At 38.4% G+C, this 14,620-nt stretch overlaps 1 protein-coding gene across 2 annotated transcripts in view; it reads right to left on the bottom strand.

Moving 5' to 3' along the window:
* Positions 1 to 14,620, bottom strand: part of LOC106883124 (BBSome complex member BBS4) — a 60,371-nt gene that overhangs the window by 3,553 nt on the left and 42,198 nt on the right. For both annotated transcript variants that reach the window (XM_014934019.3, XM_052972513.2), the window contains exon 12: positions 2,932 to 3,070. In XM_014934019.3, coding sequence (XP_014789505.1) covers positions 2,932 to 3,070 — 139 coding nt within the window. The remainder of the gene's footprint in view (positions 1 to 2,931; positions 3,071 to 14,620) is intronic.

The raw sequence follows: 14,620 nt of genomic DNA on the forward strand, positions 1-14,620 counted from the left end.
ATGGGCTGTAACTGCTGAGGACATACGTAAGCTCGCAAGGAATGAAGCCAGTATGCTCCGTTGGATGTGTAATGTCAATGTGAATACCCGTCAGAGTGTAAGTATCTTGAGAGAAAAGCTGAACATTAGAAGCATCAGTTGTGGCGTGCAAGAGAGACGATTGCGCTGGTATGGACATGTGGTGAGAATGGAGGAGGATAGCTGCGTGAAAAAGTGCCACACCCTAACAGTTGAGGGAACCCGTGGAAGAGGTAGGCCCAGGAAGACCTGGGCTGAGGTGGTGAGGCAAGACCTTCGTACATTGGGCCTCACCGAGGCGATGACTACGGACCGAGACCTTTGGAAATGGGCTGTGCGTGAGAAGACCCGGCAAGCCAAGTAAGATCGTTGCCAGTGCCCCTGGACTGGTTCTTGTGCGGGTGGCACATGAGATGCACCATTTTGAGCGTGGCTGTTGCCAGTACCGCCTGACTGGCTCCTGTAGGATTTTCGAGCGAGATCGTTGCCAGTGCCCCTGGACTGGGTTGTGCGGGTGGCACATAAAAGACACCATTTCGAGCGTGGCCGTTTTCGTGCGGGTGACACGTAAAAGCACCCACTACACTCTCTGAGTGGTTGGCGTTAGGAAGGGCATCCAGCTGTAGAAACTCTGCCAAATCAGACTGGAGCCTGGTGTTGCCATCCGGTTTCACCAGTCCTCAGTCAAATCGTCCAACCCATGCTAGCATGGAAAGCGGACGTTAAACGATGATGATGATGATGATGATATTTATATATATATATATATATATATATATATATATATATATATATATAATGAGCTCACTTAGGCATAGTGATACTAATACAACACCCACTTTTAAGTGGGAATAAATGTTACCTTTTGATATTAATACTGCTTCTATCAGTATTAATTACTTTTTAATAAGTCCACTGGCTATTTGTGACACCAGTGCCTGATGAGGTACTGAAATTGTATGTATATTGCTGATAGAAGAATCACTGCTATCTCTTTTGGGTGTCTACCAGTGACGAGGCCAAGGAAGGCCAAAATCATGAGATCTGGTAGTCCTGGTGGTGATGGTGGATGATAATCTTCCACTAATGATATAAGCAAGAGTGCTTATATGCACCACAAGTCCATATGAGAAGTTCTTTCATGGTAACTATCACAGAATTCTGTGTTCTAATACAACATCCACTTTTAAATGGGGATTAGTATTACCTTGTGATAATAATACAGCTTCTGTTGCTATTGATTATACTAATAACTAGTTGTCAGAATTCGATATACATATGCATTAGAATAAAATGTTAGGTGAGTACAGAGCATAATATAAATGACTGAATGACATAATCAACTTCATTAGCTTATAGCTGTTTCTGCTACTGAGGTCAATGTCAGGAAAATCCTGCAACTTGTATCATGCAGTCCAGTACTACTTGTTTCAGGGTCAGGTGGTTGGCAACTAAACCAGCTCTCCTCACCTGGTTTGTCAGGATTGATAGGTGAGGTGGGTGTGTCATGGATACTCAGCATGATTGCAAACAAGACCTGTCAAAGCTCATTGTGAGTCCATTCATATATGTGGTGTCTTGTAAAAACATCTTGTATTTGGGTTGGAAGGCCATGCAGTTAGACCACGACCAGAGCCACAAAAACTCCAATGATAGACATACTGTACTCTCAAGTTGAAGCTGATTTCCATGAATGTTGTGAATGTAGAGCGAGAAGTTTCTGCTATAAGACGCGGTGCACTCAGAACTGAGTGCTTGTGCAACATCTTATAGCAGAAACAGCAGTAAGCTAATGCAGTTGACTATATAATCCCTGTTTCCTTGTCATTCAATAATATATATATATATATATATATATAGACAAAACTTACTTGGAAAAGGATGTGTGGCGTTTGATCATATAACAATATAAATAATAGATAAATATATGCATATATACATACATATATGTACATACTTACATATATATACATATATACATGCATATATGGGTACAGGACATCAAAAAAACATTAAACACAATGAGAAACGAAAACATAGAAAACGAACTTTTTTCGAACAACGAAAAAAACAAACAGAGAAACGAGACATGCAACATAAAGAATACACCCCTTCTTCAGTTATCTCTGTTTCATCTACTCCGCGTTTCAAAGGTAAGGACAATATGCGACTTTGTTGAAACAGTCCTTCCCGCAAAGCAAATTAAATAAAATTTGGGATTTTTTGCGGAGGGTGAAAGTGTTAACAAGAACATGACAGTGAGAACAAGACAGTAAAAACAAACGGTGAGGGCTGTTGAGCCAAGACGATGGAAAAATTATTATGAACACAAGGAGAATGAGCCAAGAGAGGATACAGGTGAGGCATGTCTTTCCTTTAGGAAGGAAATAGACAGAAAGATAGATCCCCTTTTGTCACGTGTCAGCGACGAGAGAGTCAAGGAGGAAGAGTGAGAGAGAGAGAGGGAATGGTGAAGGGGAGAGGAGAAGAATAGGGAAAGGGTGGGATATATATATATATATATATATATATATATATATATATCTTAGAAGGTTTGGAGGTGATGCACAAGAATTATATATTAGAAAAAATAATAAGGTACTCAGATATCTGGATGGTTGTATATTTACAGATTTCTGTTAATATGCCACATGTCTTTATAAATTAGTGCTTGCATCTATTCTAGTAGATTCTCCAGATTTAATTTTCTCTCAAGAAAAATTAGATCTGGAGAATCTACTTGAATAGATGCAAGCGCTAATTTATAAAAACATGTGGCATATTAATAAAAATCTGAAAATGTACAATCATCCAGATATCTGAGTACCTTATTATTTTTTCTAATATATATATATATATATATATATATATATATATATATATATATGATATGTATGTTTGGATTTTCTTTACCTCTTGATCAATAACTCCACCTGCTGATGAATAAGAATCCTTTTTCTGTTCAAAAAGTGCAAATTGTTTGGCAGCTTCTTGCTGTATTCCTTGTTTGTATAAATAGAGGGCATAATTCAAGCAAATGGTGAGGTCATCTCTGGAAGAGGAAGAAGGAGGAAAGGAATATTAAATTTTTGTTGAATGTAAAAACTACAGACATGCATCCTTAGGCTTACACACACATGTATGCACACTCTTATGCACATGTGTGTATACATATACTCTTTTACTTGTTTGATTCTGAACCATATGGTACAATCCCAGTGTGTGGAATCTTAGGTGGAGGTATGTTGCTTAGTGGTTAGGGTATTGGACTCATGATTGTAAGATTGTTGCTTTAGTTCCAGGACCATGCAACACATGCTCTTGGACAAAACACTTCATTTCCCATTGCTCCAGTCCACTCAGCTGGCAAAAATGAGTAATCCTGCAATGGACTGGCATCCTGTCCAGGTGGGAAATTTATAGGTCATGGAAACTGGCCCTTATGAGTCAGCATGACTTGAGGAGATAACTTTATTTTTACCTTTGTGGCATCTTGGGAAAGTGTCTTCTACTATGGCCTTGAGGAGCCTTGTGAGTGAATTTGATAGATAGAAAATGAAAAGCTCACCACGTGTGTGTGTGTGTGTGTGTGTGTGTGTGTTTGCATGTGTAGCCTTACGCTTGACATCATGTGATGCTTGTAAATGAGCATCACTGTCACACAAATCATGTTGCTCATTTCCAGTCTTCCATGTCTGGCTATGGGGAAATATTGCTTTACTTTGAAACAGGTGAGGGCTGGTGACAGGAAGAGCATCTGGCCATAAGAAAAACTGCCTAAAAAATTCTTTCTAACCCATTCAGGTAGGGGAAAGTGGATGTTAAATGATAATGAAGATGACAATGACAATGATGGTGATGTTTTGATGATGATGATGATGATGATGATGATGATGATGATGATCTAATAATACACACTCAGAAATAAAGATTAAGTCAGAAGGAAATTGAATTATGTCTAGAAATAACTAAAAGTTATATATATATACATACAGACACATGTACCCATGCTGGTGACATGTTAAAGGCTCTTGTGCCAGTGACACATTAAAGACATTCAGTACACTCTATGGAGTGGTTGGCATTAGGAAGGGCATCTAGCCATAGAAACCAAGCCAAAACAGACTAGAGTCTGTTAGCTCTCTGGCTTACCAATTCCAGTCAAACCATCTAACCCATGTCAGCATGGAAAATGGATGCTAAGTGGTGATGATGATGATGATGATGATATCAGACAAGTAGGCAGTGGGAACAAAGATATTTTTGAGGCTTCCACCTTAATTAACTGGTAAGATAAACGATAGGAAATGTTCTGCCTCTTCACACCTGCACATGGGGAGTGAGGGAGGAGACTTCCTCCTTGCTCCCCATGTTAAGCATCTGATAGTAGATTCAACACAACAATAGCATACTCATTCACTACAGTCACCATATGTCATTTCATTTGTGTGTACCTTCCTGTACATGTACGCTGGTGTGAAAATGTGTGTGTTATGAATATCTATATGTGTATTTGTAATTATGCATGAGCCTGCATCTCATTATGTGTTTTTTAAGTGCATGTGTGTCAACTTTATCAGCAGACGTGTTTTCTTACACTATTAACTTGATAATTCAACTTCAAGGGTGATCTAGTGACACAGTATCTCAAATTATACCTAAAATATTCATTGAAAGTTCAAGCTTAGTACACAATGCCCAAAATTTGAAAGGTGAGAAAAAAAACCCCAAACCCTCAAGAAAATGCTGCAATATAAATATCCAAACTTTTTATTTTAATTTTATCAGGTCCACACCTGTTGGTTGGATGAATTAATGAATAAATTACAACATCTGGTGTGCTACAATTGCCAACATTTAAGATGAGAACCATTTTAATGCAAACAGAAGATAAGAGAAGGCATGATAGAATGGTTAAAAAGTTTGTTTTACAATCACATGGCTTTAGATTCTGTTCCTACTATGCAGGACCTTCAGCAAGGCAACAATCTTCTTTGTTTAGTGCGTCCTTTTAGGGGACGCCTAAAATATGTTACATGTTTAATTCGTTAGTAATGAATAACTACAATGACACAGAGAGTTCATGATGCATTCAACAAAAGATTTATTGTAACACAGTGAAAATGTACACATACAAATGGAAATTCAATTCAAATGTATTCATACAAGTGGAAACACAATTCAAACAAATGTGTTCATACTAAGAACAGTTAATGGTCAAGTTGTAAACATTAACCCTAGGAACAATTGAATACTGGTTGCAATTCACTTAAGAATTTGTTGAGTGCGTGTTGCCAGACTTCAGGTCAACACAACAAGCTAACACTAGAATAAGTCAATTGAAAGGTCAAACTCCAGTGTTTGACCTGAGTCAAAAAAAAATTTTAAAAGAGTGCAATAGGTGTAAAACAATATGTAGTGAACGAATATGAAAAAAAAATGCATGCTGCCGAACGGAGGGCAGGGGAGAGGACTCGGAAAATTCACACAATCCGAAAACTCAATGTTAACAGAGTCCTCTCCCCCACTCCCCGTTCACCAGCATGCATTTTTTTCATATTCATTTACTACATGTTTTACACCTATTGCACTATTTTTTTTTTTGCTTGGGTCAAACACTGGAGTTTGACCAAAACGCGACTGGTTTGAACCTGGAGAAAACTGTCTTTATAGCAATGCCATTCAGAGATAACTCAGGTAAATAAACCTAATCACATTAATGGTGTCACCGGTCTTCACACATGCCTATATTTGTATATAAGTATATGTGTGTATGTCTTTGTGTTTGTGCTTGAACCTCTCACTGCTTGACAACAGGTGTTAGTTTGTCTTTTATCTTTTACCTGTTTTAGCCTCTAGACTTTGACCATGCTGGGGCATTACCTTGAATCTTTAGTCAAATGAATTGACTCCCAGTACTTCTTTTTTTAAACTCAGTACTTATTCTATTGGGCTCCTCTGCCGAACCACTAAGTTACAGGGATGCAAACACACCAACACTGGTTGTCAAGTACTGGTAGTGAGACAAACACAGACACAAAAACACACACATACACGTATACATACATACATATATATATATATATATATATATATATATATATATATACATATTTGTTTTGCAAGATTTTTTATGTGAAATCGTGTGTTGAAACAGATGTTGTTGTACTTGGGGATGGTCATATTGCCAGTTTAGCCAATAAAAACACACGCACTGTATATTTGGTGTTAATTTTTTTTTTTTTTTTTTTTTCAGCTTTATATTACATTAATCTTAATCTTAATCTTATTTCGGCCAGAGTTCTTTCGTCACACTTCTGTGACCTCATCAGTGGTCCTTTGTTTCCTTCTTTTTTATGTGTGTCTCACCTTGCTAACTATCAGCCATTTTTGATACAAAATGGCTGATAGTTAGCAAGGTGAGACACACATAAAAAAGAAGGAAACAAAGGACCACTGATGAGGTCACAGAAGTGTGACGAAAGAACTCTGGCCGAAATAAGATTAAGATTAAGATTAATGTAATATAAAGCTGAAAAAAAAAAAAAAAAAAAAAAAAAATTAACACCAAATATACAGTGCGTGTGTTTTTATTGGCTAAACTGGCAATATGACCATCCCCAAGTACAACAATATATATATATATATATACATATATACAAATTATAGTAAGAATGGATACATAAGGGTGGAAGACCACAGGAACAATACCGTATATCCAACGCAAGATTTAATATATGTGTGTGTGTGTGTGTGTGTGTGTGTGTGTGTGTGTGTGTGTGTGTGTGTGTGTGTGTGTTCAATTCATTCTAGAATCAATAAATATATATAGTTTTAAATCTCTAAAATGTCTAAAAAGTAAGGTAAAATAAAGTATACAGGCATATGCAATGATATAAACTTCAGAAATATCATGAATGTTTAAAATATTTCATCATCATCATCATCATCGTTTAACGTCCGCTTTCCATGCTAGCATGGGTTGGACGATTTGACTGAGGACTGGTGAAACCAGATGGCTACACCAGGCTCCAATCTGATTTGGCAGAGTTTCTACAGCTGGATGCCCTTCCTAACGCTAACCACTCTGAGAATGTAGTGGGTGCTTTTACGTTCCACCAGCACAAGGGCCAGTCAGGCAGAACTGGCAACGGCCACACTCAAAATGGAGTATTTTATGTGCCACCTGCACAGTCCAGCGGCACTGGCAACGATCTCGCTCAAATGACTTTTCACGTGCCAGGAAGGTGACGCTGGTAACGATCACACTTGAACGGTGCTCTTAGTGCTCCACTGGTACAGGTGTCATCACGATTTCACTTTCGCTTGCCCCAACAGGTCTTCGCAAGCCGAGTTTAGTGTCCAATCAAGGAGAGGTTGGCATGGGGGCCACTCATCGAATTTAGTTCGATTTCGATTTTGATTTCACTTGCCTCATACCCTAAACCTGGGACACAGCTTGGTGTACACAATTCTTATATAAAGAGGAATACTTTTATGAGGCTTGTTTCCCCCCATCTTTGATCTATCTGGCTTTTGCCCCCACTTGAGATCAGCCCTAAATATGTATGGGAAGTAGCTGTGAAAAGTATGGAAGTCCCTGATCAACCACTTGTTATATCTTTTATTTTTTTACTAGCTTCAGTCATAAGACTGTGGCCAGGCTGGAGCAACACCTTGAAGAATTTTTAGTCAAATGAATCAACCCCAGTACAGTTTCTTTTTAAAGCCTGGTACTTATTCTATCGGTTTCTTTTGATGAACCTCTAAGTTATGGGGACATAAACAAGCTAACACTAGTTGTCAAGCAATGGTGTGGGACAAATACAGGCACAAACACACATACATGCATATGTGCATGTACACACTCACCCCCACACTTGCACCTTTGTAGATGATATTAAGTTACATGCCGAGTCCAAGATACTGCTTCAAAAATCTTTTCCAGGTTGCCAAAGCCTTATAGTTGTGGCATCAGTATGGCACTTGGATTTAATAAATTCACCTGTGCCACTTTCAAAAGGGGAAGGTTGACTATATTTATTAACACCCACTGTCTGACATTTCAAAGAAATGGAAGTAGATATGTCATGTAGAAATCTGATAATTAACTGGGATCAACCGATTCTGCATGCAAGAATGAAGAAAATAATCTGGAAGGAATGCACCCACTGGACTAGAATGACCCTGAAAAAATAAAAAATAGGGAACTCAACTCAGATCATAAGATGAAAGAGCACTTAACACTGCAACAGTTCCAGCAGCAAATTATGGATTCAGTATGGAAGACATAACTTGCTGCTATGGAATAAGCAAATAACAAAAACAAATTAAATGCAAAATCCGCATCATCATATCATCATCATCGCTATCGTTGATGTCATCATCATCATTGTTGTCATCATCATCGTTGTCATCGTCATCATCATCATCATCTGCTAATGTTCATCATCAGCATCAACATTAGCATCAATGTCAGCATGAGCATGGGTTGGATGGTTTTGCAGGATCCAATAGGATCAAGGACTGCATTGTGAACCAATGTCTACTTCAGCTGGAGTTTTACTCCTGGATACCCTTCCTGACATCAGCTGACCAAAGGAAAGTATTGACTGAATTTAGACTACATCTTCCAAAAGTTGACAAGTATCACATTTATACAGTTCTATATTTAAGAGATGAGGAATTATGTACATTGTTTACATTTGATGGATATTTATCCTCATCCTGCTTGTTGTCAACACAACATTCCAGCTGATACACCCTCCAGCCCCCACCAGGTGTCCTGGGGAAACTTCGAACCTGGATTCTCATTCCTAAGGTATTTTTCAATGTTGTTGTTATTATTATTATTATTATTATTATTATTATTATTATAAATCTTAGGAATGAGAACCCAGGCTCGAAACCTCCCCAAGACAACCGATGAAGGCTGGAGGGTACATCAGCTGAAATGCTGCGCTAACAACAAACAAGATAAGGACAAATATATCCGTCAATTGTAAATAATGTAAATAATGTATGACATTTATGTTCCAAGACAGAATGAAAAGAAGCTACCATGCTACCATGCTAGCAATGTCCATAATCCCCAAACTGAAAGCTCCCTGGAATGCACAGTCCAGTTTATTCTAGATTCTTCTAAGGTGGTGAGCTGGCAGAAATGTTAGCATGCCAGGTGAAATGCTTAGCGGTATTTCGTCTGTCTTTACGTTCTGAGTTCAAATTCTGCTGAGGTTGACTTTGCCTTTCATCCTTTTGGGGTCGATAAATTAGGTACCAGTTGTGTACTGGGGTCGATCTAATTGACTGGCCTCCTCCCCCAAAATTTCGGGTCTTGTGTCTAGAGTAGAAAAGAATATCTAGATTCTTCTACAGAATTTCATTACTTTTTCCCACACTTATTGACTACATGAGTTCATGTATAATCCAATACATTATTATCCAATTAGCAGAAAAGTCTGAATACCTAGCAACAATCCTGATACCAGGTGCCCAATCCTGGCCTTTGCTTGACTCAGGACTGTAGTTCCATCAAAGAGTTGAGGAACAATTTTGTCTTACAAAAGTCTACAACTCCTGTTCCCTATCATTGTATCTCTATAGTAGGAGTAAGTCTTCTATACATGCATGTAAAAGTACCTGTCCTGGTGCCACATAAAAATAAAAAAAAATCCTATATCAGCACCACATAAAAGCAATCATGCTTGTGCCACATTAAAAACTCCCAGTTACACACTGTAAAGTGGTTTGTGTTAGGAAGCACATTCAGCCATAGAAATCAAACCAAATCAGACTGGAACCAGGCACAGCTCTCCTGCCTGCCAGCTCTGATCAAACCATCCAACCCACACCAGCATGGAGAATGGACATAAAATGATGATGATGACGATTACCATTTTGGTGCAGTATAATTCTAGATTCAAATTCTGAAACAGCCTTAGATTATTTTCTTCTTTCAGAGATATTATGTGCTCATGATCTCTGAGTAAAACCTTCCATCTTTAGAATATACATAATTTTGATTTTCTATACACAAAAAAAAAAATATTTTCTTCTTACATAATTATTCCATTGCCTGAGTGTCTGCGAATCTGCCTGTATGCATTAAACAAGAACACATGGCTTTTCTATTTCTTTTTTCTTATCCAGTCATTGAGTTTACAAAATGTCATTCTTCTTCTTCTTCTTCCTCCTCTTCCTTTTCTTCTTCTTCTTCTTCTTCTTCTTCTTCTTCTTCTTCTATTCCTAAGCTTGTTTCATGCATTAGACAGGGCCATACTGGAGCACTGCCTTGAAGGGTTTTAGTCACTGAAATCAACAGTGGTTCTTTGTTTTGTTAAGTTTGGTACTTGTAGTAGTCTTACTTTTTTTGTTTTTGCTTAACCAATAATTCTTGAAGATGTAAACTAGCCAACGCTGGTTGTTAAGCAGACAGACAGACAGACACGCACACACACACACACACATACATGTGTGTGTGTGTGCATGTCTGAGCATGTGTGTGCATTTGTGTGTGTGCATGCGTGAGTGAGTGTTATTTTAACAAAGAAAAGGTTGACAGTAACTTTGAAGTTTCAGCTTAGTCTCCCTTGTCTGTAAAAGACTTTTCCAAGCCTAAAACTCAAAATGCATTGAGTGATCCTTGAATTAAAGCTCCATTGATTTTTCTCTTATATATATATATATATATATATATATATATATATATATATATATATATATATATATATATATATAGGGCATCCAGCTGTAGAAACTCTGCCAAATTAGATTGGAGCCTGGTGTAGCCATCTGGTTGCACCAGTCCTCAGTCAAATCGTCCAACCCATGCTAGCATGGAAAGCGGATGTTAAACGATGATAATGATGATGATGATGATATATATATATACATACATATACATATATATGCACATATACATACATATAGACATAATTAAAGGATAAAATCATTAAAATAAATGAATTTTATCAGTGGCCAGCATATAAAAACTACCTGAATAGTTTTATACAATTTTGGTCAGTAGACTTTTCCCTATTTCAACCTGTGTATATTATAAGGTGATGATTCAGAGTGGCTGGATGTAATTGGTGCCTATTTCCAGCATATAGACATGGTAGCTTCTGTACCCTTAATTATAGTTGTATCCTATAAAATTTATATATCTCTAAATATATAAACATACATATATATCTATCAATAGATAGATACATACATATGTACGTATGTATTTGCATATATATGCTTATATATATATCTATATGCATATATATATATGTGTGTATGTCATAAGATCTGCAAATCTAATGGAGGCTTCAAAAGACATCTTAAGATCCACAATATATCATCATCATCTTCACCATTTAATGTCCATTCTCTACGCTGGCATGGGTTGGACAGTTTGACTGGGCTGGCACACTGCAAGGCTGCATCAGGATCCATAGTTTTCTACAGCTGGATGTCCTTCCCAATGCCGACCATTCCAAGACTGTAATGTGTGCTTTTATGTGCCACCAGCACGGGTGCCAGTTGCATGACACCGGTATCTGCCATAATTGCAGTTTTGCTTGACTTGATGGGTCTTCTACACAAGCACGATATAATGCCAAATGTCTTGCTCGTTGCCTCCATGAAGTCCAACACTCGAAAGGAGCTAGGCCACTTTGCGCCCATGAGACCCGATGCTCAAAAGGAATTCAGCCACCTTGCTACCTTGAGGTCCACTTGAAAGGAGCTCGGCCACCTCGCTTCTGTGAGGCCCAACACTCAAAAGGAACTCAGCCAATTTTCCCCCATGAGGCCAAGCTACAAATCCATTTAATACTTAAGTGCAAAGAATAATTCTGTGAGTCAGACTTGAGTATTGATGATGTTTTAAATTTCTGAAACTGACTTTTTTTGCTATTCAAAATTAATTGGAAATTCATCACTGAAGTAAGATATATAGACAGCAGACAGACAGACGATCAGAGAAGCACTCTGAGTCAAACGCAATTATCTATTACATTCCAGTACCACCTGACTGGCCTTCGTAGGATTTTCGAGTGAGATCGTTGCCAGTGCCCCTGGACTGGCTCTTGTGCGGGTGGCACATAAAATACACCATTTTGAGCATGGCCGTTGCCAGTACCTCCTGACTGGCCCTCGTGCCGGTGGCACGTAAAAGCACCCACTACACTCTCTGAGTGGTTGGCGTTAGGAAGGGCATCCAGCTGTAGAAACTCTGCCAAATCAGATGGGAGCCTGGTGTTGCCATCTGGTTTCACTAGTCCTCAGTCAAATCGTCCAACCCATGCTAGCATGGGAAGCGGACGTTAAACGATGATGATGATGATGATGATTCCATTAGTAAAACTTTTCTTTTATTTGTTTTGTATGTTTTACAAAATGTTGATTTCATATATATCAATATATATATATATATATATATATATATATATATATATATATATATATATATATATATATATACATATATATATATATATATATATATATGTGTGTGTGTGTGTATGTGTGTGTGTGTGTGTGTATTGATATATATATATATACACATATACATACACACACACACACATATATATATATATATATATATATATATATATACACATGTATATGTATATATTTATGTAAATATGTGTGTATGTGTGTGTGTTTATGTATGTATATTGCAACTCATGCCAGCATGAACAAAGCACCCATAAAATGTATGTGATGATGATGATTATGATATATATATATATATATATATATATTGTTGTGAACGCCCACGCGGAGCACCTCCTTAACGAAGAGAAAACTCGCGCGCACAAACGAAGACGCTCAGTGAGTCAGGATGTTCGTCACGACTAAGCCCGGCTGGAGCACGTAACAATGACAACAGGCAAAAGGAAGAAATAACACGGACCATGCGTTGCGTAGTGAAACTAACTTTTTTTTTACATCATCAAAACAAAACAACATTGCATAACAATAATTCATGCTTTTGAAATAACATGTAACATTTAGTTTCCAAGCATTTAACAAAGATTCCAATCATTGCATAATCAAAAGTTTACAATCAAAGTTTGTGTCTCAAAAGTCAATTAAAAGTTCTTTTTCCTCTTTTGTTTTTCTTTTCTTTTTAACCACATGTAACAACAAAGTTCTTTCTTTTCTTTCTTTTCAACCAGTTAATATCACAATTAACAAGAGTTAACGAAGTTCTCTTTCTTTTAAAACATGTAACAACAAAGTACATTTTTCTTTAAAAATATATACACAAACCTTTACCGTAACCAATTCAAATCTCCCACTACAGTGACAAGAACTGACCAACGTAGTCTACTACAATCTTTTGCCTGCCACAACAGTTCCATCTCTCTGTCCCTCTCTCTCTCAGACTCTATCCATTTCTGCTGACTGGTACCTTCTGACAATAGCCTCTCTCTGTCAGACTTTCTGTTCATCTTGCTTCTCCACTGGCTGCTGGCCTTCACACACTCGTTCTTCACTGGCTACTGACTTGTACACCGACTGCTCTGTCCATCTTCACTGGCCAACCGCGCTTACACCAACTGCGTTCGCAAATCTATCCTACCGTATTTATGACAGAAACCATACCCAGCAGTCCTGCGATACCCCTTCCAAAGCTGGGTCAGTTTAGTACAATTCCTAACTTGTTTTTCTAAACTTTCGATGACCAGAAAGGGTCAGTGATCACACTCCTACGCTATAAATAGCCGTGCTTATTGACAGGACAAAGGAAATACCAATATCCTGAACAACTAGAAACGGTTTCAAACCCAGCTCGGGGAATAGGGACATAACATTATTTTGTTTTTTGGCGGTCCGTATCACCACCCCTTCCCTAGATCTTTGTCGTCCCGACAAAAGCAAACAACATTTCTAACTCCTTCCTCGATGCTTCTTTGCTTTTTCCTTAGTGTGTAGTGATTTCGACTCGTCTGCATTTCTCCGCTTGACACACATCCAGTCACTGTGGCACGTTTTCACTTTTTGCTGCGCTCTTCTCTTCCTGCACAATGCTTGCAGTCCGGTTCACAAGGACGACGACTCAAACTGTCTGCATTACTATGTACACGCCCTGGATGGTGCTGTACCTCAAAGTTGTGTTGATCTAGTTTCCATAGCCATCCGCAGTGTCCTCAGCCACTTGAGTGCTGCATGGTCTGTTCTGATGACAAACTGGGAACCGTACAAGTACGGATGGAAGAAGTCAACACTCTTCATCACCGCCAAAAGCTCCTTACGGGTTACACAGTAGTTCCGCTCAAGTGGACTGAGCTTTTTGCTGTAATATGCCACCATATATTCCTTGTCGTCCTTCCTCTGAGACAGTACTCCGCCAATACCATAGCTACTGGCGTCACAGTCCAGTATGAAAGGCTTGCTCAGGTCCGGGTATGGCAACACTGGAGAACTCACCAACACCTGTTTGAGCCCGTCAAAAGCGCCCTGCGTCACAGCATTCCACTCAAACTTTTGGTTCTTCCCCAGTAGCTTGTGCAACGGTGCAGCCACTGTTGCAAAGTCTTTCACAAAGCGCCTGTAATAGGTGCACAGTCCTAGGAAACTCCTCAAATCCTTTATACAA

The sequence above is a fragment of the Octopus bimaculoides genome, chromosome 1 (genome assembly GCF_046866305.1).
Source record: "Octopus bimaculoides isolate indiv1 chromosome 1, ASM4686630v1, whole genome shotgun sequence".
NCBI classification, from domain to species: domain Eukaryota; kingdom Metazoa; phylum Mollusca; class Cephalopoda; order Octopoda; family Octopodidae; genus Octopus; species Octopus bimaculoides.